Genomic DNA, 25,393 nt, shown 5'->3' on the forward strand with positions numbered 1-25,393 from the left:
CTAATCTATGGACAAAATAACACCTTCTTAACCTAAAGACACTGAAATAAAGACAGGGTTTCTGCTCTGGCCAAATGGTAGCACATCTGCTCACCAAAGCCTGAACCTCACAGAGCTCTACAATGCATTCCAACAATTTTAGGAAAAAACGAGAGGTCAGCTCACCCTGCCACTCTTAATTACAGAGAAAATGATCTCAAGCACATTCAGCCAGAGCAAACAGACTGATTTGCCTACTTACACCTTCTGATGAGAACCCTTCTGTCACTGTCATCTTGACAAAACAGGTCGGAAAACTATGTGAAGTGTACAGAACTTTAAAGAAAGTCTGAAACACCACAATATAGTCTCAATTATATTGCTCTCTGGTGCCAGCAATAGTGTCCTGTAGAGGCAGAGGACTGCAACAGAAGGAGCCAAGATGAATTTTATCACTTGGTAATTTCCCTGTCACGGCAAAAAAAATAAAAGGAAAAACAAACCAAAACAAAAACCCTACCCACATACTTGCACAAGCAGCCTTACCATACCAAGCTGCTTAGACCCAAATAATTTTGCCTTTTGGATTGAAAATATCCATTTGCCTCATTTGGTTATGTATTGAAATTCAAACCCATTAGATGCTCTTCAGTCCCTAAATTCCATTACTATTCCACTTCACTGTGCACTTCCAGAACTCCAAACTCCCCCAAATTAAATTTTACTTGAAAGAATCAAATCTACTCTGTCTTGTACTTAGATATTAACAATTTTGATGACTGAATTGAAATAATTTTAAGCAAGATGCAAGGCAAAACTTTTGTATTGATGAGACTGGTGAAATGAATACTTTGTTAAACATGTTCATGGCATGGAGGAAATGTCAATGAACAAAGTTCACTTGTCACTAACATAATAATTATGAGTCCTCTGCTGTATTTCAGATACTTTCCTATGTCTGGCATGACACTAAACCTTTTACATTTTTACCTAGTCACACATCTTGGATAATGATCCATTACACAATGTATGAACTTATCTTTAAATACCATGAATTCTCTGTATTACATTCAAGGTCAACAGTGTCTATTTCTGTAACTCAGAATTTTTTTAACATCCTCTTAAAAGCAACAGTAAGTTACATTCTGTAATGTATTCTAAACAAAACACTTTGAGTCAGCCATATAATCTCTAGCATGACCTTTTCCTGAATGTCCACCCACTCAAGAGGTCTTCAAGACTACATAGAAAGGCTACAGCTTTACAGATTTCAAGTCAGTTCAGGTCCACCTAATGATTACACCCAACAAGTAGTGAGTATTTGACAATGAGGTTGTGGCTATGACTGCATCCTTACACATCCAGAGATAAAGGCATAACATGCTTGAGGCTTTCCAACAAAGGTTCAAAGACATAAGTAGGTCTTCATTGCTGGGACAGGAAGTAGGAAATTAGGCCCAAATTCCCCAAAAGAAAGACCATTTTAGACCGTGAGAATTTGCATATATTAGATTTCTGAGACAGGCTCAACCACATAAATTGAAGTTAAAAGTCAAACACATATTCCTTACTTGTTTCCAGAACATGTTCTTACTTCTTTCTTTTTGTTTTATTTAGGAGGAATTACCTGCAAACATCTATGATGCTCTATCATTGCTGCACAACAAATTTTCTTCTGAGAGTATGGGCTAAGACTTTGACTGTAAGGTGGTATCTGTATCTGCATCTATTTCATCATCTACTTTCCAGACTTTCAACCATACAACAACCTTCTAAAACATAACCTACTTGTACTTCTCAGGCATAATCAAAAGACAAAGATAAAAAAGCTGTTTATTATAATTGCAACAGAAACAACAGCAGACATTATACCTAAGCTTTAAGAAATAAAGCTGGTTTAATTTTTTTTTAATCCCTCCTGCATTACTTATCTTCTGCAAACACAACTGACTTTTCAAACAGCATGGAATCAAGGACAGAGGGGAGCATAGAACAGTTGTCTACTACTCCATTTGAACACTAGCTTTTGGCTTGAACTGCAAACAGGAAAGCCAACTTTTTTCTCCTTTCCTAAAGAAAAGTCACCAGTATACACTTGCTATTTAGTTACCATAAAGCATGAAAATGCTTATTCTGCAAGTCTTACTGTACATGGAAAAGTCATAGACTGTGGAAATGGAGAGACTCTTAGACCACTTTCAAGAAAAGATTTGCTGTTAAAAAAAGAGAAATATTAAATAATTTCACTTCTCAAATGTAATTTTGCAGCTGTTTTCCTTGCTTTTCACTTTCTCTAGCTGTGATAAACTGCACCTGCAAAAATACAATTCTTTTTAAGGACAAATAATCATTGGCTTGAAAACTACTTCACTTACACAGCATTCTCTGTTCTACATTAAAACATTTTTCACTGTTTGTCCAGAAAGTAGCCACTCATGTATTTGGCAGCTATAATTTTTGGGTTTAAGTAATATCTAGTTGTAGGAGATTCATCATAACCTATATTTACATTCTGGAACAGTTGAGCTATCTTGACATTTGTTGGTGAACAGAAGACGACGACAGGAAAGAAAGGAGAAGGAACAGATCCTAAGAGACAGCTTTCTCCACCCACACCAGTTTCCATTTCAGCTGAGGCTAGTAATGAAGCCGGAAGGTTAAACCACTACAGAAACCTTCTTCTTCTAATAAAAGTACAACTTTTATTAAAACCCCCCATACTGCAACAGTTTGGGGGTTTCTTATTTTATGCTGAAGAGAAGATATAATAACCAAAATTTCTCCATGAGATATCCTCAATTCCTATTTACCCATGCTTTGCTCTATTCAAGAACTCCAGGGAAACAGAAAAGTGGGGAAAAGAGGCAATCCAGGTAAACTTTACATGAGTACCCTCATTCCTGAAGAGTCTTGTCAGTGACAACCAAAGCAACCAAATTCTATTAAGCATAAATCCAAGTAAATCATAGAAATAGCTACAACAAACTAGTAGTTAGCAAGCAATATGTAACAGAAAAGAATATATGATTCATGAATTAATGCTGTAGCTTCTCACAAATGAAAGCAGCACCAACTCCAATCCCCATCCACTAAAAGATTGATGTTAAAGCTGGTATTACAAATGCAAGCTTGAAAACTAACCCTTCTTAAAGTTGCAAAGGAAACTGTTCCAATTACACAAGCAGGACAAATGAGAAGTTGTGATTGCTTTTCAAGTGTTTTTATTTCACTAGTGTTTGGGTTTAAGGGTAGTCTGAAACCAGAAAAAGTTAAAATGCTCTCTTAATTGTTAGTTGAAGTAAAGGCAGCTAGTGGCATCTGGGGCTGCAGGAGGAAGTGTGTTGCCAGCTGGTCAATGCATATGATCCTCCCCCTCTGCTCAGCATGGCTGAGGCCACATCTGAAATGCTGTGTCCAGAGCTGGGCTCCCCATTACAAGACAGACATGGACATACTGAAGAGAGTCCAGCAAAGGACCACAAAAGTGATGTGGAGACTGGAGCACCTCACATAGGAAAAAAGGCTGAGACTGTTCAGCCTGGAGAAGAGACCTCAATTTGTACAAATACCTAAAGGGAAAGCATAAAGATTGAGCGACACTCTTCTCAGTGATGCCCAGAGTCAGGCCAAAGTAAAATCAGGAGGCTCCTCCTGAACATAAGGAAACATTTTTTTCCTATCATAGTGACTTCCCTACTGATATGCCAGGCCATGGGATTAAACTAGACAGAAATCTTGGGAAGGAGTCAGAAAAAATCCCTAAAGAGCTTGCATTTATTGTCCTATCAGTTTCATAAGCATGCCAGTCAATATTCTTCAGTCTTGACTGAGAGGTCAAAATCCCAGAAATAGAACTAGTTTTCTCCTGGTATTAACTCTGCCTAAAAACTAAAGAGTTTTAATTCTCAGTTAATCACTTAAAAAAACCAAACCAAAACCAAACCAGCCACACTACCATCACCACATAACCCAAAGAAGGCAATAGGGTTAAGATATATTCATAACTTTCCAAAAATTCTAAAGCTTAAATGCAACTGCCAACAAACACAAAAGTGGTTAATGCCTGCTGAAAGATCTGAAAAGCTCAAAAGGGGCAGTGTTGTTTTGTTTACAAATCTCATTCTTCATGGAGGAGTAATTTCTTGAAAGAAACAAGTGAGGACCTGTTTTTGTTGTGTTTAATTTTAAAAGACATTTTAGTGCCAACAAATACAAACATGCACAAAGCTATTAGCTGTATAACTGCTGCTGTGCTATGCATACACTTAGGTATAAAATACCCTAGAAATCTGACTTCAACCATTTCTGGTTTTGCTGAAAATTAGATTTAAGCTCTGCAATCACTTAGCAGCTTTCAGAGTGTTCCACATTAGTAGTATATGCCTTACAGCACATGTAATTCTTGCAAACTGAATTTAAGTCTCATCAGTACTGCAAGACTTCATGTTCTTCAACTGCAGATGCAGCCAAAGCTATGTTATCAGCAGGAATGTCCAGTGACATACTGTACAGATTGAGTGTAGTTCAACTACAGAGTTGAACTACAGAGACAAACTGCAAAGGAAAAGTAAACTAAAACTTTTAAGAACCATTATTGCATACAGCTCTTCACAGGAAAAACTACATTTCAAGAACAGCAGATGCCCCCTTGAAAAAGGTTTAAGACCTTCTACACAGAGTTTCAAAAACAACCCATAATAAACACAATAAGAAAAAGAACTGCTCTAAGTATCAAACTAAAGAAAAACCCAGTGAAGCTTTCAATTTACATGAGATAAGAAAAACTACAGCAATGAGGGTCATGGGCAAGAAACTTCATTCCACTATTCATTTGCAGCAGATGAAGAACAGAGTACAAACCAAAAATTTGGGGAGGGGGCCAGAAGAGCAGGAAAGGGAACCTAATGATACCAATATCCAGCCAAACAGAACCCAAAATGATTTCTTGAGCTCCAGGAATGCTGCTCTACATAATGCAAAAGGTGCCTTAAATAGCTGACAGAACTTGCCCCAAGCAAGATTAAAAAAAAAGGAAACAAAAGAATGTTAAGTCTACAATAGAGATAGGTCATTTTGGGTTGGTGGGGCAAACAGTGATGGCCATCTATTATCTTTCTATGTCAAGAATCAGCTCAACTTTCTCACTAATACAGAAGAACATTTTGAATAGTACAAATCACTAGATCATTTAGTGTTGAGCATGCTGTGTTTTTATAACCCTGTACATGTCAGTGAATTGCTCTAAGCAGTTTTCAAAAATACATTATTACGCTCTTTAAGGAAAGGATCCTAAATTCTGACAATTTTTTGCTCTTTACAGACAGTATAGTTGAATAAGTGCAAATCAGAGTGATTTAAAAATAAGTGTAAGAAGCTTAGAACAAACGTTGCTGTAACAAATTTTAAATTGTTTTCTATAGTTTCTATTGTTCAGTGAACACACTGCATCCCATCCTCTGTAAAAGCAGCGTAAACACTCAAGTCTGCTGTAATTAAGCTCAATGCCTTTTATACACAAGACATGGAACTTAGAACCTCAGCAGTTTTAAGACTTTATGACTGGCACAAAACTGAACAAGAAAAAATGTCCCTCAATTAATATAGTGTAATAACTTCATTAATTAGAATAAGTTTTCTCCAGGAAGCCTCCCAGAGCATTCAACAGCACACATTTTAAAAGTAGCAGTATGTCGTATCAGAAATATTCTTCAAATTACAAAAGAAAGTAATTTCTCTTATTGTTTTAGACTGGTAGAGTCATAACTGTTTATAAACTGAAGGACAAAAACATCTAGTTGCCAATTATGACGGTTGTGATAAAAACTTTTCTATTTTGCTCTTCAAAAATTTTTGAAGGTTGTAATAAAAACTTTTTTGTTTTGCTCTCCAAGGCAAAGCTATTTACTCTCAGCAAACAAACCAGATGAATTGTGCAACACTGTCTTCTTCTATTTGTGGTAGATATTACTTTCTATATGTCATTTATCCTGTACAGTGCAGTTGGGCTGCTTTCTTGTTACCATGCTGTTACACTGAAGTTCCTCTTTGTGCCTGGAAAACTTGATTTGATTTCTGCCAGCACATCTCTCCCCCAACCCAGTCACACATGTTAGTAGTGGCATCCCTTCAAAGCAGAATGTGCATTTCTCCTTAAGAAAATTCTCTCCAAGCACTGCTGCCAAATTAGAGGGTTAATTAGAGGGCAGAATACACTAAACACTTGAGCTAAAGTAGTATCAGAGCTAGATCAAGACTTTGTGGTAGTGGTTTAGGCACACAGAAAAACTAAGAAGGAGGTGAGTAGCATTCCTTTAGGGTTTTCTAAGTAATAACACACATGCAGAGTAAGCAATATCATGGCTATGAAAGGAGCATTACAAAAGCAAGCACATCAGATACCGGTTTACAAACATCAGAAGTCGCTTATTTTGAATTATTATTTCCATAACACTCCCACATAATGCTGAATTCAGGAAAACCCAAAAGCTCCAGGACCTAGAGGGTTTGTATATTTATTTAATCTAGTTTAATCCCAGCAACTCCCTCATTCCTCACCACAAGACAAATCACACCACTTGTGCAAGCATGTCCGTTCCTCTAAAAGAACTATTCTCCGTGCATTACCTTTTTCTTTTTCACAATCCAAAAAGCACAGTTGTACTTGCTAGATATGAACATCCCTAAAGACAGTAAGACAAAAATAAATCCTTGCACTTCAGTAACACCACAACTGGGGGAATTAAGTTTCTGGATATGTTTACGATTTGCACTCATGCTGTCAGCTGCCTTTACATTGGTGTTCCAGGAGGAAAAAAAAAAAGTCTCACCTACCCTACCAAAGGTCTTTGTTCTACCTAGAGGCCAGCTCACCTTATCCCTGAAAGCTTGAGCTTTTGTTGGCTGTTTATATAACAAATATTGTGGATGTATGGAAAACCTATTATCACTGGCAGAAAACAAAAGCTGGCAAGTAGTTTCTATGTTTACAATGGACAAAAGTCTCCAAAACATATAAGCATTTTTATATATTCTGGACAATTTTTTCACCCCCCTTCCCTCACACACCTATTTTTATAAGCCTTCAAAATTAGCCTGTGTAAAGAGCACGATAAATTAACTTCAGAATGCCAAAAACAGGCGGTCTCCCTACTAACCGCTACTTGTGAAATTAGAGGAGCAGCAGTGTCATCATCAGCACATAGAGTTAATGGAGGTTTTCTCAGAGGTCTTGTTCCTGCTTTAAGTGGACTAGGTGGGCTGATGTAAATCTAACCGGATAGATATATGTTAACTCTGAATGCTGTCAACAGAAGAAAAAGTTATTCCACCTTTCAGGCATGCTCAAGAACTTAATAATTTTCAGTGAAATTGTTAAAAGTCACAGACTCCTTTCACCTGCTATGTTTTTTCCCCTCTAAAATAACCTGCCAATTACAGCACAGTCCTCAGCTTGATATATTATTTCAGGTATTAACTTCAAATGATGACCAAGATACAGCACGCGTACCCTATCTGCTCTTCTGAGGAAATACATTTTTTGCTAACTGACCAGGTTGAGTGAAGCTACTCCAGTCTTCAGCAGAGGTTTCTCCTTTGTGTTCCGTTCACCCTCTGTATGTACCAAATTAAAGCAGGTTTATAAGGATGCACCAAATTTTTTGTATTGTATTCTGACTAACCAGAATGCAAAAAGATGAAAAAGCTTGCAGTCATCAGGAACGCATTTCAAATTTTTGGCAATTAAGAATTGAAGGATTTCAAAAATATACTATTTTCACAACCATTACACCTATGGAGGCCAATGTCACATTCTGCTTACAAATAGGTGGTTTAAGTTTCAACTGTCTTTTTATAATAAACTGCCTTCTCATTACTACTACCTGGGAGGGAGGAGGAAGACAGAAATTAATTAAACCATCATGAAGCTCAATGAGGGGCACAGTGTGAACCTGTATATTCACCATAATTCATCATTCAATATACATTTTCTTTTCTTTTAGGGATGCCAGTGATTCCAAAACTGACACTTTGCTTTTAATATCTCAATTTACTAAGTGTTCATAATGATCTAAGTCAAGAATAGTGACACTCCTATCTAAAAGCAAGTTTCATACATGTGATTCAAATGACCGATGTTCTTAGGCTCTCAATAGCCAAGGTTTCAATCATCATGCACAAATCATCTATTTTCTTTATTATCTGGTGCTGCACTATTCTTGGGAAGAGACTACTAAAGTACACCTCTTAGAGCCTCAGACTAATTAATTTTGTGCCTGTTGTTTCTGCCAAAGTATTGTGTGCTAGAACTGATCCAGTACTTGCATCCTGACTGTGACAGATTCAACTTGATGGATGCTTATCAAAACACTGTGCACACTAAGTTCTTCTGGGATACATTTAGAAGTAATTGTGTGCTAAAAATAATTTCAGAAGTCCCAGGTCCGAGTTTGCACGCAGTTTTATGGTTAAAGATAGATACACTTAAGGAGACTACTAGATGAACTAAACCTACCATTTGCACAGCATAACCAACAGCAACTCTAGCCTGAATTCCAACAGCACCTAAGCAGATAAAACCACACAAACAATTTTAGAAGTGGTAGTAATCTGAACCCAGTATGAGTTTTTCCTCATATCTTCAAATTTAAAATCCAAGAGTAGTCTGGAACTTCTCTGCTAGGTCAAACAACCTTGTATAACTTCACACCTACTGCAGCAAAAAAACCCATGCACAGCACAGCTGGTGGCACATTCATTGCTCCAAGGAAATTGCCCTGTGGACAGTCTCCCAACAGTGAATGGAAAGTAAACCACAGGACTTTAGCCCCTGGTGGAAAGCGGTCAGCTGTCTATCAGGAATGTGAAAGATAGAAGTCCAAAGAGAGGAAATTACAGCAAGCAGCTGACACCCAGCAGCTTCTGGCCATGCACCCACAGGCAGCGTTCTCACCTCCAGCTGCTGTGAGGGTATTTACATAATGCTTCTGAAGGGCTTTAGCAAGGATGGTAAGTGCAAGTCAGGCTTCCTGAACCAGTTCCATAAAATTCTGAACTTGTGAGCAAAAGTGTATGCAAAGAATTAGGTGCATCCTTCTGGATTTTGGTGGTAGACTGTTTTTCACTCAACCCCAGAGTTGTGATTAAACATCCAGTCTGAGCTGTCTGTTCTACTAAAAAACATTAATCCAAAAAAGTTTTACACTTGGTAGATTTGTGGATGCTCATGCAACTGCAATGCATAAAAATCCCAGGGTTTTAACCCTCTTTTGACTGTTCAATTAAGGCAAAAATAGTTTTCCCCATATTAAAGACAAAACGTAGTTACAAAAAAAATTTGACATAAGGTACTTTTTCTAGAATGACCTGAATCGCAATCTTTGATTTGTGCAAATACAGAAACTGAAGAATACCTATCCACCCATAGTATATGAAATAACTTAAGAATTTAATGAAGATAAAGGAAGTCTACAAGCATTGCTCTTCTCCTCTTCCCTCACCCAGGCCCCATAAGCCTCCAACCTTCCAGGGATTGTGCTTCTTAGCTAAATGTAAGTTACCCAAGCTTCAAAATTGAACACTTTTGTTTTATTTGAGTCTGTTTAAAAAACCTCTTGCATTACCCATGGGGATTGTTCTTTTTCCTATTTGTTAACTTCATGTGAGCAACAGCACTGTGTATAGTTCAAAACCCTGTACTGAATAGCCAGTTTCCCCTGATTGTATTTATCTTCAAAAGAGCAAGGCAGAAGCAGAGGTAGAGGTGGAGAGATCAAAACCAAGACAACCATGAAACCATACTAATTTGTATAAAAACTGAATGACTGATACACCTGACTGCTTCCATTCTCCTAAGTAGACAAGAGTTCAAGCTGGCATTTCTTTAACAAGCCTGGCTTGCAGAAGTCATGGTCAGCTTGCAAAGTATCACATTAAACACCTGTGATCAGCCTAAAACAAGCAGACATCAATTTTATAAGACTCTTAGCAGTGTTGCTATAGAGCAGGATAGATTCCAGACTACATAAACTTCACTTTCCTCAAATAAAAAATATTTAATTTAGGATCCTGGATAAACATGTACAGTAAATACCACCTGCAGAGGTCTGGAGGGATCTAGACACTTTTAGCAGTTAGAGGTCATGCAGGTCATGCATGTCTCCTCCTTCCAGCAGGAGACAACCCAGAGAGGTAAGTACCCTGCTTAAACTATGTACAACTGCAGGACCTGGTGTCTTGCTCATGAATGCTTTAACAGTTCTGACAGCCACAATTGTCTAGGCAGAGCTGTAGAAGGGCTCTAGGATGTGAGCAACCCAGATGAATCCTTCCTCAATGAAACAGGCTACTGTTGAAAGCAAGCAATACTAAGCTTTGATCTACCCCAGCGCAAGCAGCTGAGAAAGCCAAACACCCTCTCCCAGACAGGCACATGAAGTTCCATGAAATCTCTCTTTATGGTAAAGGGAAGCCATTTCTACCCTAAAAATGGCCTCATCTGCACTGTAAAGTGTGCAACAGGGCTTTCGCAACTCCACCAGTTATGTGCAGACTAAGTTCTGCATTAGTTAGGTTCATCTGAAAGAGATCACACATTGGCTTTCAGTCCTGAAAACAGATCATTTCAGTAAATACACCTCACTTACCAAAGTAGCTGTCATTTAGCTTCCACACTACAGAAGCTATACAAAAGCACCAACATTTTGCTCAATTGCTGTTCTAATTGGGGAAGCAGTAATGATATCGGAACATCACAAAGCTATTTTAGACTCTTGGTGATGTTCAAATAAAAATACTGAGTTTAAAAGCAGTAAGGTTGCTCCCCCCCACAAGCCCATCCTACAAACTCAGCTCAAAATCTTCTTGAAAGAAAGCCATGCTCCATCATTTCTTTTTCAAGTAATGCTACCAGTAAAAAAGACCATGTCAGACAACTAAAGTCTCTGTTACACTACCACAACCCTGCAGCCTCCAGTGAGACTCCTGAGTGGCAACAGATCAAAATTCAAGAAGGAAAGAAGAGACTTCAGCTCACTCTTAGCTATGTTGGCTCATCAGGTCTAGTCACACAAAAAGCTGTGAACGCTTACTTTAGCAACTGAAGTCAATAGCTATGATGAAAATAAACACTGAACACACTATTAGGTCACCAAACAACAGCATAATAAGGAGAAAAACTACTTTGAAAGTTATAAGTATGCTGAAGTTCAGCACTGCCTTGAGAGGAAATGTACGAACTTTGAAGGCAAAAAGTTCCTTTTGCATCAGCTATGCAAATATCGACAGACATGAATGTGCACAACTGGAGTAAATGGTTAGGTATTTCTTTCCTCTTTCTTGTACTCAAAGTAAACATTTGTCTCTCTTTCTTGTAACCACTGGTGGAGTGTGGGAGGGGTACTCATGACTTGGCTAAGGTTTTGTAACACACAAAAAACCCCCACTGTTGATGAAGCGATGTTGAAAACAGCTCACTCACGTGGGCCAACACACAATCTGGGCTCGGGAAAGGCCTGTGCTGATGTCTCTGAAACAAACAGGCTGCCTTTTGCCACAGGTGAATTCCCAAGCACAGCAGCCATTTCCTCTCCCCAGGCAGCAGTTAGGTCATTTTAGGCCAGTCCGAGTGTGACTGATACAGAAAAGAGCCCTGCACTTCTCAGTGCCCCCTCTTGCAATCTCCTCTCCCTTGCATCAACAGTAGCATTTTCTTGGCCAATAAACCAGGTGAAACTCACCCAGCAAGATCTGAATTCATAAGCAGGCCAGTTCTCTGGCTCACCACACAGCTCCACAAGCCTTGGCACAAGCTGCAAGCTTGAGGAGAACTGCAGCATTCCTTTGACAGCAGTCTGAATATAAGCCAGCCTAAAGCAATTACGTAACTTCAGGGTGGATAACACACAGTGATCGTCACCATGGGTGAAGTGTGCAAATGGCAATCACAGAAAACCTTTGCAAAAAGTTTATAAGCACAGCAACGTGCATTTGCTGTTGTAAGTTACACAGTGAGGAACAGAGGAGTAAATGAGTCAAGGCACAGCAAATAAGTCAGTTCTTTCATTTACCATAGTCATGACAAGTATTTCACAATGTAAAACAATTATTTTGATAGGCCTGTTTTGTAGTCCATCCTTGGAGGAGTTCACTGAGTGACAAGAGGTAGCAAAATCTGCTGGAATGAGCTTTTGGAGAAGAACTCTCGTGCTCAGAGCCACACTGTGCTTCCACATTAGCAACTTCCTAAGGGCTGCAAGCTTGGCAAACCAGGAATGCCCATTCCCCAGAATAAGGTGGGGGCAAGGATGATAACTCTTGCTAAATTGCAGCTGGAAATATAGTCATAACTGCTCTCAGAATTTAAGGCCTTGTTCATTTACGATCTTTGTCAGGCAACCTAAGGTTGCCAGCCTTAGAAAGAAAACAGCACACCTGTATTTGAGTTTTAAACCCTTATTTACAAAGACCACAGACTACCTGATTTCAGCCCTTGTTTAGCATACCACCTTTAGGACACAACCGAGATTTTGTAGACTGGTACAAGAGCCTCTGAAGAGCTCACACACACCGCTCATTTAGTGGAGGCCCTGTGTTACCGCACCAGTGTGCCCACATCAGGGCCAGCGAGCTGCAACCACCAAACTGGGGCACTGCTGTTAGACACCTACAGCATGTATTGCCCACAAATCTTGCAACAGCCTCCTGCTTGCAAGTATATCCATTTTTGGCAAAACCAACCAACCAAAGGTCCAGCAGTGCTTTTGCCCGTGGAAGTGGAGCTGCCTCAGTGCAGAGAGCAGGGTGAGAGGGCAATGAGCTCTGCCAGGGATGAGCCCATCAAAGGTCCCTCCAGCCTGCACTGAACATGCTGGGTACATTACTTGTACCCAACTACTAAACGCAGATTAAATTGCAGGCTATGTCCACAGCAGTCCCACCTCCAGTCAGCCCTACAGACACAGCTTTCCCATTCTGCTTCTGGCACTTTAAACCAGCATCAGCTGCAATACAAGCAGATCTACTCTGACTTTGGCATATTCACTTACACCCCATCCCTCCATTCCCAGGCTCATGACATTTATTTCCTCACCAAGGCTGAATGACATGCTATACCTCTCAGGCTCCTGGACCAAAACACAACTACAGACAACCCCATTCCTACTAAACAAGCTACATGCGTGCCAGGCTAATATACAAACTTCTTGCACTCTTATGCTGCTGATTCTCCTACCTCATTCACCCATTAACTTTTGCCTGAGATGCTTGTGTGATATCACACCACCACCTTGTCCCACATCACCACCTCGCTCCCACAGCAAAGTCATTGATACACCAAGGCCCTTTTGCCTGGAATGTGGTTCTGCTATTGGGCCTCTGCTGGTTCCAGCACAGTGCATCTCAGTGGGATGGTTTTCACCATGGTCCTCAGTGGAGATGTTTTCTGGATTCAGGTTCCTGTACCTTTCAGCACTTCTATAAAATGTTGATTCCCCTCCCAGAACTTTAGACCTTTACTAGTTTTTGTGGTTCTCCTTTTACTTCCTAAAAGTTGTTCAGTCATCTTCCTCTGCTTCCTCCTTTCAGTAGCAGTTTCTCAACACTTACCTCTACTTCTAAACTTCCTTTTGTTATTCAAGGAGGGAGGGGAAGATGGATCTCATAACAGGCACGGAAGCTCATGCCCATGATTCAGATCTCTTTCCATTCATCCACTCACACGTTTCATTAGCTATCATTTCACATTTTGAGTATCAGGAAATAGCAGCTTTGATCTTACTGACATCTTGCTCCTTTAAGCTTACTCTATGTGCTAGGAGTATTCACTTTTCTGATCACATCAGCACCCTTCCTTGTTGCGCTGTCCATATACAAGTCCTTCCTTTTAAACACAACAAAATTTCAGATCTCTTAGCTGCTGTGATTACAACACCCACATCTGTCCTATGTTTCCAAACTTTACTATTAATCTTATATCCCTACTAATGTCAGATTTGTCTTCCACACGGCCTCTTCTTATCCACAGGAAAAACTTCTCCAGTCCTTCTGATCACCACCGTAGCAACTTCAACAGTTCTCTTCTTCTTTCCCCTTCCTACTTTTGTTCTGAAAAAGAGCTAATACAGGTGTACCTCACTCTTCATCAGATTCTTGTCTTTCCTCACTGCACTCCCCACCCTTATTCCCAGGTCAGGACAACATATAGCCCTGGAAAAAAAAAATAAATCTGTTGTTCATAAATGTGGATACCACAGATATTGACTACTGGTGTGTGAGGGGGGAATATAAGAAAACACATCTCTTTTTGCAATAATATACAATGCTTTAAAACTAAGCCATTTATTGCCTGTTCAGGAGATTTAAATTACAATTTGACTATGGCTTACAGTAAATGAAATTCTGTGATTTTATCAATGCATATTTAATGCTATGAATAAATCTCTTTCAAACAGTTGCACAAAATGAAGTCAACAAGCCTCCACCATTACTCAACAGAAATAGTTTCTGCTTCTAATAAAGTAAAATTGACAAACACCCTTCAAATACACAGAAAGTCAGTGCTATCTGAAAAATCAGAGCTTACCTTTGTACGTCAGATACATCTTATTTATAAAATTGAAATTGGAACATAAAGTTGAAAAGAGAGAGAACACTCACTTCAAAACTTAAAACATATTTTACTATTTCAAAAGCTACAGAACAGCTAAGTTATAGTTTGTTTACCTGCTTTCCCTTTTGAAAACTGTGTTTCATTTCGTAGGAAAGAATCTATCAGCTTCTATGCCTTTGCTAATACCCACTGAAGGTTGACCCTATAGAGAGAACTATATCCTCCTTAAGTGCATCAGGTATCTACTGAGGTCTCTGACTTCTACCTTATCTCAGGTATTATCACTTCCCTACTTCTCTTCCTAGCCTCTCATCTATAAAGCATCTTACTCAGCATTTCACCACCTTTCTTCTCTTTAAGCACATATTATTCAGTAAAACAAACTCTTATTTACTACTAAACACTTCTTCACTCCTGCCACCAAACAGCCACTTACATTTATCATCTGCATAATTACCTAGAAATCAAGTCTGTAAGGTATTGCCAGGATACATGACAATGTAAAGACTGATCACTGAAAACTCTCAGTAAAGCTAAGTGGCATGCTGTCTCTAAAATTTGTATGTAGGATTGATCAAGTTATTCTCAGCTTCCTTATCCCATCAGACTGTCATAGCACCTGTTACATCACAACCCATTCATTCCTAGTCACCGCCTACCATTCACGCATTAGCATGTTGAGCTAAAGTCACCTCTATGCATTCATATTTGACCAGGAAAGCTGCATGATGGTGTTCTCACATATCACAGCTTACAATAACAGAAAGTTAAAAAATAGCTGTGCATTTTACATCACCTTCATCACCCTACTCTAGAGGAAGTGAAATTGAAGTTTCGGGCTCCTGTGTAATATAGATACACTAAATCCAGAAACAGAATATAATGGACTGTATATTTTATCCTCAAGACACTAACTGTAGTCAGTTTGCAAGGTTTTGGTTTACAGTCTAAATCAATGGAAGAACTGAGACTCATTTTGCATGTACAGCAGCAGCAGCAGAGCCAATTGTTCCAGCTGTCATTGGTCATAACACAGTACTTCAGAATAAAAGCATTCCAGACTTTTTCTTTAGCTAATATATTAAACAGTTCATTTAGACTATTGATTTTTCCCTATTCTTGAACTTTTAAAATCAGCGGACTCCACAGAATTGTCTTGAAGCAGCACAAGTCATGTTTAATGTGGTCACTCAGGCCAGCTTTGTAAATATGCGAACGAGTGTTTTACTAAACCTACTTTCCACCCTCCCAAAGCACGGCTTGCCACAAACAGGAGAAGCAAAGTCTGATGCAACTGCTGTGGAAGCAACCAATAGCTTACTGTATGGTTCTCCACTTCACTGATTTGCTTATATTTTCCAGAAGATCCCAAGAAGATTATTACCAAATGTAGGTGCATTTGGTAATGAATTCTTAATACTGATTTTATCTGCCATCCTTTCATAGCCACAGCAGCACATAAGTGGCTAAGTTAGGGTAAGTTAGAAGCTGAACTGTGGAAGAGAGTTTGTGCTGCCTCTATGCCTTGCACACATAATGGAACCCTGCTATGCAGATAGGTCACTAGTTTAGAACAGGAAAGAGTTGAACTTTAACCATAAGGAAACAAATCTGAGAGTCAGTGCTAAAGCCTTTAACCCAACACCTTGCTTTTAATACAAGCTTAAAAAAACTTATATAATTAGAATGCATGCAAACCTGATCCTCTACTCTTAGAGACTGTACATTTGTCTCACACTTTATAAAACTTTATCCAGTTTTAAGTGCCTCGACGGTCAAATGTTTTTTGTTTCATTAGTGAGTATAAATTAAACACTGTAGTCAGCTGAACAACTCCTGCATAGTTCCTGCACCATCACTACATTACTACCAGCTGTCAGTAACCAGTTAAATTTGGCACATGTTCAATAAAGTGTCTCATTTCTTAGAAGCCATACAGCTATGCAACAGCTGATCTTCCCAGCCTTTAAAACAATCACTTGAATGCAATTAACTTCTGTAAAATAAGAAAAATGTAAAAAAGACTCAATAAATATTAATAAATATTGATTATAATATTTAAATAATATTAATTAATACATAAATATTAACACACACATCTGTGAAATTTCTTCTTCTTATGCCTTTTCCCCCAGTTATTTTTCCAACAATGCCATAACATTAAAGGTCTGACACCAATCAACAATGAAAGATGACTTATGGAAACAGGCAGATTGGTAAATAAAGCAGGATAAAGGTAGATCACCTGAATTTTTAGCACATTAATTAAGTAAATGAGCTTCTTATTTATCTGTTCAGCTAGCTCTACTAGTGTGAATTTAAACTTACTGACAGGTTTTACTGTATCCTTCCGATTAACATCAGACCTTCTCAGCCATTGCCCATGCTATTCCACAGCAAAATTTCCAGGTATTTCAAGACTGTCAAACGCACTCACTTGCAAAGAGGATTAGAGGATTAGAGTAAAAAAAAAAAATAAAAAATAAAGAAATAATAATAAACCCCCTCACAAATAAAAAAGGGAACTCTCCTTTATAAACCCTGTGATTGTGCATATCACAATTACTTTAAAATACACTTTAAACACTGCTCAGGTCTCCCCTCTTTGACAATTTGTTTCGATTTTTCAGAAGGGTTTAATAAAGTGTTCGTAAAAATTCCGCATTAGGAGACTCTTCAATCTATACTGAATTAGAAAAAGTCTTTTGTATCCCCATCCCACTTGTACAGCAGGCCTTTTATCAGTTCTGACTCAATCACAAAGGAATTCTCTACAATTAGAAGGCTACACTCCTCCAGTCTGTTTGTACATTTGCAGAATTAAGTCAGAAAACAACTATTGTAAGATTGTGACTTACATCTCAAGTTCTCCAGACTTTCTGGTCTTCCATAGCAGGGCAAAAGCAACACAGACTGGATTCATATTGCTACTTCGTTAGGGTAATGCGCTGCAAGGGCATCACATAAATCATGGTAACTGTCATGTAGCTGCAAGGAGAATGCAAACCAGCATACAGTACCAGCCAACATCTCTAGTGATCCAGGTCACAGAAGGTTATGACGCCATGTCAAGGGCTGCACACACACCCAGCTAAAAGAAGCTTTTTATTTAGCTAGTCTTAGATGGTAAATGGAGAGGAAAAACTGGAAGTTCAAGGAGACAGATCTCCCAGAACAAGTGCACTTGTTGGAGAGTACTGAGTATTCATGTGCTGTCACGTGCTGTCAGGCTGACTGCATTCCAGGCAATCAGAATTCGCATTAAATCTGTACCCTTGCTGCACATGAAAGCTTTTTAAGATTTCAAATTAGTTCATGTCACAGACAGCATATTCATAATTAGGACAGCTTTTGTCAGTTAAAATAGCATGGTCCTTTCTTTCTTGTCTTTTTTTTTTTCTTAAAGATGCAGTAAATTCTCCTACCTAATCCCCAAAGAAAACCAGCTAAAGAAAAAGTGAGTTAAGGGATGTCAGCTGCTTTCCTATACTACGGTGACTTTGCACTCATATTTTGTTACACTACTACAAAACATCATGCTTTATCTTGACATAACTAGATTACCTAGACAGCAGGTGACATTTAAGTTAAACCCATGTAGACATATCTTAGAGCGTGCCATCTAATATACTTACCCTTCACCAGTAAAAATTGCTGTATGTGACAGTATACTTAATTTCATTTGGAGTAGGTTGTATTTTTTAAATTAGAACTTTACCACAGTCTTAAGTAATGGTTCAATTTTAAAAGGTTTTAAAAAAAAAAAACACTGATACAGGAAAATGCAGCAACTAGCTACTGATTTTTAAGGAAAACAGTTTGTCATATGCTAACTTTTAAACAGCTCCAGCCCACCCTCACACACAGATTTTGCTTTTAATTAATTGTTCATCTCTGAAACTTAGAGTACAGGGAGAGTGAGAGAGCACATGCAGGCATCAGTTTGCTGGCATGACAACTGACTCAAATTCAAGCATTGCTACACACCAAAACATCTGATCATATACAAAGATGGAATTACTTTCTAAAACAGTATGCAAACTTTGAAAATGAAAATTGTTTTCTTGGAAGTGAGGAAAGCCTTGAAATTAAGGGGACTTAAGACAATGAAAAATTTTATTACATCAACCAAATATAAAATTTCTGTATAAAGGAAGATTCCTTGCTTTTAAAATTATGATGGGAAGTGATTTGCAATTAATTTTTTTCCTTAAATTAAATGAATTCTAGAGCAGTATTGATGCTGTCCTATTACATTTATCCCATAATTCACAATTAGTATAAGGTTTTATTTTCAGATCTTGAAATCACTCTAAAATGCTTATGTTCTCTTCAAATCCAGATTAGATATTTTTAGAACAACTGAATAAAAGGCAGGAGCTGATTACAAAGTTTTCCCACCTTCAGTGATCTGGTCTTAGAAGACAGCCTTTTCACTTCTTTTCCTCTACTTTTTTTTTTTTAGGGTTTCCAAAGAAATTATTCAAGGTCAAGGATAGTACATCAGAGCACACACTGAAAATAGCTTGCGCATTCCCCAATTAATGCATCACATTCCAAATCTAACATGGAAACTGGAACACATTAGATGTCTCCCTTTCAGGAAGAAATATTTAAAAGTGAGCTTACTTATTTCTGGAACTTGGAAATATTGGTAGTTATTTCTTAAAGCAAACTGAAACTGGAATCAATTAAGACATTTTTGCAAGACTCTAGTAGTCTTGGAACTAAGTCAAAAAAAGACCACCAAAAAGTCAGACATCATTTGTTTATGCCTGTACCACAATACTGTATTCACAAACTCTGGATTACTTGTTTTACTCATACATTCCTAACCAAACTCCAATTTAGGCTGACGGTGGAAGATACAATGATTGTTCTTTTAGCACATCAGCAAATAAAATTCTCCTCCTCAAACAGGCAGAGTTTAACACAACCTTTTCCCCTTGGAAAAAGGTAACTACACTTAACCAGAACAATTTGGCATCACAGGTCATAAAAAGTTAACACAAAACACAGTGCTTGCATTCCCACTAATGATAGCCTTAGTTTTGTCACGCAACTCAGTATTACTTTCATTAAATAAATGTTTTTACTAAAGCCATCTTTTCCACAGCTTTCATCAACAATTACATATATATTGTATGCATCAGTGAAGATCATCTTGTCTGCTACAATGCACATTTCAACTCACAGCACAATATAACATTTGTGCTAGCTTTGCTCATAAAATACTTGCTATGGTTTTATCAATAGAAAGGTGTTTTATGTAATACCACTGGCATTCATACAACTTAGCCCAGAAAGCAGAGAAATCACCTTTTTTTTACTTGCTCTACAATTTCAAAGGTTTTGTGGGTTTTTTAGTAAAGATATCAAGGAAGAACCAAAACTTAACTCGAATCATCATCCATTGAATGGATCTGAAATTTGCTGACTACAATACACATTCCACCAGAATTACATGCAGCAGCTACCAATATGGTCTTCTAAAGCGTTCTCCATGGTGAAAAAATGACTTCTCCTGGTTTTGAAAGTAATCACCATCTTTCAGTTCATATTTAAAAATCTTTTTTAAAAAAGGAAAAGGAGGGAAATAATCAGCTGTAATAACAGATGATAAAAGCACCTCTGAGTCAGAAGATAAATACTTCTCATTAAAAGAGAATCAGGAAAAAAAAAAAATCTCAAGCCTTTAACTTCACTTAAGAACCAACAAAAGAAACATTCACAGACCTTTAACCACTAGTTTACAATGAAGAAATTTTACTTTCCTTTTCTCTAAAGAGTATTTTGGTTACATCACCCAATCACATATCACTGAAGATGTTTCAAAAAAATGAGCCTGCAGCTCCACACTGATGATGTTCTTCGGCTGAACCCCATTCCACAGACAAGGTAGTTTTCTAGCTCACTATATTAACATTATATTCTGGAACTGTTCTAAGTGCCAGTCAATGAAGTCTTCATATTATTCTCCTTCCTTAAGAGTCCCTTCCCTCCAACTCACTCCCTTGCCATTCATACCTAAGAGGCATGACTATGGAGTTTACAAAACCACATGCTACCATGGAAAGGCTGTAACTCCTTTAAGAAAGGCCTGTATGCACAAGCAGGGTCTATGCAACAAAAACAAACCGACCTCAAATTACAGAGAGGCAGGGATCCTGTAGGAGTACTTGTATGACATATCCAAAAAAAAAAAACCCAACAAACAAACACAAAAAAAAACCCCAACCAAACCAAACAACAACAAAAAACACAAACAAACCCCCCCCCAAACCCCCAACAAACAAACAGACAAACAAAAACCACTTTAAGTGCTCCTATAATGCAGATGCAGCTACAGCAGTGGAGCTGAGCTCTACAGCACTACAGTCAAGGCAGTCTGTCTTTCCCCAAGCAAGAGTCATACCAGCAGAGGTTCAAAGGTTTTTTCTTCTCCTAGAATAGCTGCATTAAGGGCTCTCGCCAGGTCAGCTGTGCTATTGAGGGATCACACCTTTTTCTAACCTTGACAGCCACAGCTGTGACGACAATACAGTACTGTATACTAATTCAAGACTAACCTCAGAACCCAAATATACACTTCACCACCTAAAACTGTCTGCTTGCTCCTGGAATCTTCAAAAATTTGGCCAAATGAAACACAGTCAATTTCTAATTTTCCTTCCAGATTGTTGTATTTACTCACAAAGTGCTTCATTGCTTAGACTGTATCATGGCTAGGCTTCGCAAATGAAGATTTGGGAAAGGCTCTATCCACATTTGTTACAAGCACGCTGGTGGCTAATAAGGCCAATACAAGATAGACATGTCCGATTGCAAAAGGCACAGCAGAAAGACTCCTTAGGTGGCATATTCTGCAAGACACGGTTCTTTCTGCGTTGTCTTTTCTCCTCGAGAGTGATCCTGCGTGCGTTCTCAAAGGAAACAGCAGTGTTATAGTCTCCAGGCCTCCCGACTGAAGGCCAAAGTAGACCAGTTATGTTGATCAATATGGCCAAGGCTGAGATGTTGTTCCAAGGAGTCCTTGTATCTTCTCTTCGGGGCTCCTCTCTAAAAATACTTGGTTTGAAATAAATCTAAAACACGCAAGGTAGAAGAGCTGCTTCATGCAGCTGGGAAGGTTTGATTTAGGATCCTGCATTCTCTATTTTTTTTTACATAAACAAACTAAAAAAGAAAATCCTTCATGTCCAATTGAAGCATATCAAAAAGCTAGAAATATATCAATAAATTAGATGAAAATGGAATTCTGAAGCCAACTTCTTTGGAGAAAAATGTTTTAAAATTAAGCGAGGCTAAGTATTACACTACCACAATACCACTCAACTTCAAAATAGGCTAGCAGGCAACTTTACTGCCTGATTACCAAGAACATTGTTTGTGTGTATCACTAATATGACATCATCTTTTTACTTCAGATTTCGTTACAAAACACATGAGACTAAGTTGGGGGCACGAAGGATCACATGAAGATTTTTAGCAAAGCTCTGATACAAGGTTTTTGAAATCCTCCTGCTTGAAATGAATTACCATGATAAAATTGTCAGAATGTTTATTTAGGGCTACACTGGAAAATTTGAAACGTAAAATTCAGAAGCAAATAGTTCCATTTAACTACCACTCAATTGAAATTCATGCATCTCTCAGAAATCAAGTCTTACATTCCCTGTTTATAATAATACTTCAGGTTATAAGCAATGCTCTTAAAATTATGTAATAAAACATACTTTGTCTGGTAACTGCACTTTTCTATAGTACAATAGTAAACATTTACAGAGTTTCCATTACTCATACTGCAAAGAACATAAGTTAACATTTATATGGTCACTAAAGATGCACTTACATAAACTCAATATTTTAAGTTGCCATCAATGCTACATATTCAGCCATATTACATGAAACCAATTCCATTCTCTGCCCAATATAACTTACTCTGTTTGAATTGTCTTAAACAGTTGCACCTTTCTGCTTCACAAGGAATATCTTGTCAGCAAGACTTGGCCTTAATGATACAGCTACCTACCCAAATTACACAAGAACTTTCCTACAGCAAGACCCAGCCTACCCAAGTCCTCCACAGTTCCCTCGCCAAAGGCCTCTGTCAAAACAACTGACATCTTTCATATCACCAGTTTCCACTACTATTTTTGTGCAGACTTTCAAAGGAGGCTCACATAAGGTTGAGGGGGGAATACAACAAAGCAAATGTATTTGCAGCAGTAGGTATAGCATTTGTTTGGAATGCATACAAGAGCTCCAGAAGAAGCAGTCAACACCTCAGTTGTATTTATGCATATTTTGTTTCTTCACATTGACCCTTGCCAGCATTACTCAATGCCCCCCCCTTTGAAGACATACGAAAAGTTACTTTTTTTCTTTCACAACTACTCACTGAGACCTATTCCACTGCCGAAAGCAAGCAAAGCAAAGCCCACGCTGGGTGTCTGAATCCAAGAGAAGACTGCATCTTTTATTTATTGCCCCTTGGTTTTATTTTCACAGTGAATTCCTGGCTTAAATGCAATCAGCCAAGAAACCCTTTCTATGTGCACTCCTGTCATTCCTCATCGCTTGCTAACAGAATCAAGTGCAAGCAAAAGAGAAAAAAAAAAATCTCAGCACTGCCAACCAAACCAAAAAAGCCCTACTTCTGGTTTTGCTAGTCCTGAGGAATCACAGATGCACGTCAGACCTTTGGAAAGACAAAGCCAAAAGATGAAACTTACAACAAAGTTAATTAGATTTTTTTTAAAAAAGTCCCCCTAGGCAGAAGGGTGGGGCACTTAGCCTAGGAGCAGGGAAACGTCTTCCCTTGGACAAAAAAACTGATGGCACGTTTGCAAGGTGCCTGCCAAGTCAAGCCCGCAGCGGGCAGGACCGAGGTTTTGGGGGAGGATGAAGGGAGGGATGCCGGCGCCCCACACATACACACACCGAGGCGCCGCCATCAACAAAAGGCGAGCAGCAACCTCTTTTGTCTGTCTTTCCCTTTTCAGAGAAGGAGGAGGGGAAGCGACAGAAAACTGGGAGGAAAACAAAAAAAGACGCAAATAAACAACATCAAAATGAGAACAAAGTGGCCGGGTCGCACAAAGAACATCACCCACCAGCGGAGGGGGCTATCTGCCGGGGGCGGCTGACCTTCCATTCAGGAAGGGGAGCCGCCCCCGGCATACAGTCCCCAAAAAGTGCGTGGGGGGGTACCCACCTCTGCAGCCCTTTAAACACTGGCAGGGAGGAGTTAACCAGGGGCGCCCGCAGCGGGTGAAGAGCAGCGGCAGGCGGCTGGGCTGGGGGGGAGGAAGAAGAAGGGGACATTGTTCCAGGAGGAGGAAGAGCTGCGCTTCCCCCCCCCGTCTCTTTGTCACGAAGCGGCTCATCCCAAAGCTCCCACCCCAGCCCCACCACCCCCGGCGGCGTGGATCGCGCCCCCTCCCTCCGGCTCGCCGTTGATGCCCTAGAAATGCCTTTGTTCCAGGATCCCCCCCGCACTCCCGCTGCCGGGATCTCGCAACGCTTTTATGTCTTTATTTTGGACGGCGACGCAACCCGCACGCCCCTCCTTCCCCCGCCGGCCGTCCTTCTGCTGATTCATTTCCACCCGCGGTCCCCCCCCCGGATGGGGAAGCAGCATCTCCTCGCTATTGTGGCTCGGGGTAAGGCGGTGACCCGGATTATCGGGGGTGGGCGCTGGGAGGGGGGCAGAGCCAAACGGGATTACACGGGCCGGGAGCGGGCACAGCGAGGTGCGAGGCTGCGAGTTAAAAGGGGCAGGCAGAGACCGAGTCCGTGTCACGGAGCCAGGGAGTCACTGCGCGTCCCGGGCGCGAGGGGGAGGAGATCGGCGGAGGAAGTTGCCGGGCCCGCGGTATAGCCAGGGAATGAAGGGCTGCACTGGCCGGGCCGCGGGCGGGGAGCTGCCGGCGCAGGGAGGGAGGGAGGGACGGACGGCGGGCGGGTGACGCGCAGAGGGAGACCCGCGGCCCTGGGGGCGGCCGCCGGTGCCCTCCCTGCCGGCCGGTGACTCACCGACTTGCAGGACGTTATCGACGCAGCCGCCGTCGAGCAGAGCGATGCCCCTGCGGAAGGGCAGTCGGTTCTCGTCGGCGGCAGTGGCGGCGGCGTCCGCGGCTCCGCCAGGCGCGGCGGCGGGATCCTCGGCGCCAGTGTTGAAGGAGGAGTACATGCAGATCTCCCTCTCACTGCGGGGGAAGGACCAGTACACGATCCTGCGCTGCACTGGCTCCGGGATCCGTTCGAACCGCTCCTCCACCCGCTGGAAGGGCCACTTCTCCGCCACCTTGCGAGCCGCGATGTCCAGGAGGGACTCGGGGCTCTGGGTCTTGCCTAGCGGCAGCAGCCCCAGGGCGGCGGCGGCGGCTGCGGAAGAGGATCCGGCGCAGAGCGCGCCGCCGCCGGGCCCGGCGCCACCCGCCCGCTGCCCCGGCCTGCAGCCCGAGCCATAGCCGGGTCTGCAGCAGAGGCGCTTGGCAAGGTGGGGGAGCTGACCGCGCTCCGCCATGATCGCGCCCCTTCTAAGCCGACAGCGGAAGTGGCTGTACCGTATAAACGGCTCCAGGAAGGCGGTGAGCGCCCGCGAGGCGCCGGGGACACGCCCCGCTCTGCCCTAATTTGGCGAAGTGGGCGGGGTCTCGGGGCCCGGGGGGCGGTGCTGCGGGAGTAACCTTATGCAAATCAGCTCACAAACGTAAATAGAACGGCCCCGGCGGGGGGGAGGAGGCGGTGCTCCCACCGCCCTCATTCCCAGCCCGTTCTCCCGCTGATGTCACGCACGCCCTC

General features: G+C 40.6%; 1 protein-coding gene across 2 annotated transcripts in view; it reads right to left on the minus strand.

The window, feature by feature from the left end:
* ZSWIM6 (zinc finger SWIM-type containing 6) overlaps positions 1-25,115 on the minus strand; it is a 119,917-nt gene extending 94,802 nt beyond the window's left edge. Inside the window, exon 1 of one of the 2 annotated variants that reach the window (XM_027671443.1) lies at positions 24,623-25,115. In XM_027671443.1, the coding sequence (XP_027527244.1) occupies positions 24,623-25,115 (493 nt within the window). Of the gene's footprint in view, positions 1-16,912; positions 16,929-24,622 lie in introns of those variants that run through there. The other variant, XM_027671444.1, reaches the window with a different exon arrangement.
* Positions 25,116-25,393: the final 278 nt, after the last annotated feature.

The sequence above is a fragment of the Neopelma chrysocephalum genome, unplaced genomic scaffold (assembly GCF_003984885.1).
Source record: "Neopelma chrysocephalum unplaced genomic scaffold, ASM398488v2 Primary Assembly neopelma1_97102, whole genome shotgun sequence".
NCBI classification, from domain to species: Eukaryota; Metazoa; Chordata; class Aves; order Passeriformes; family Pipridae; genus Neopelma; species Neopelma chrysocephalum.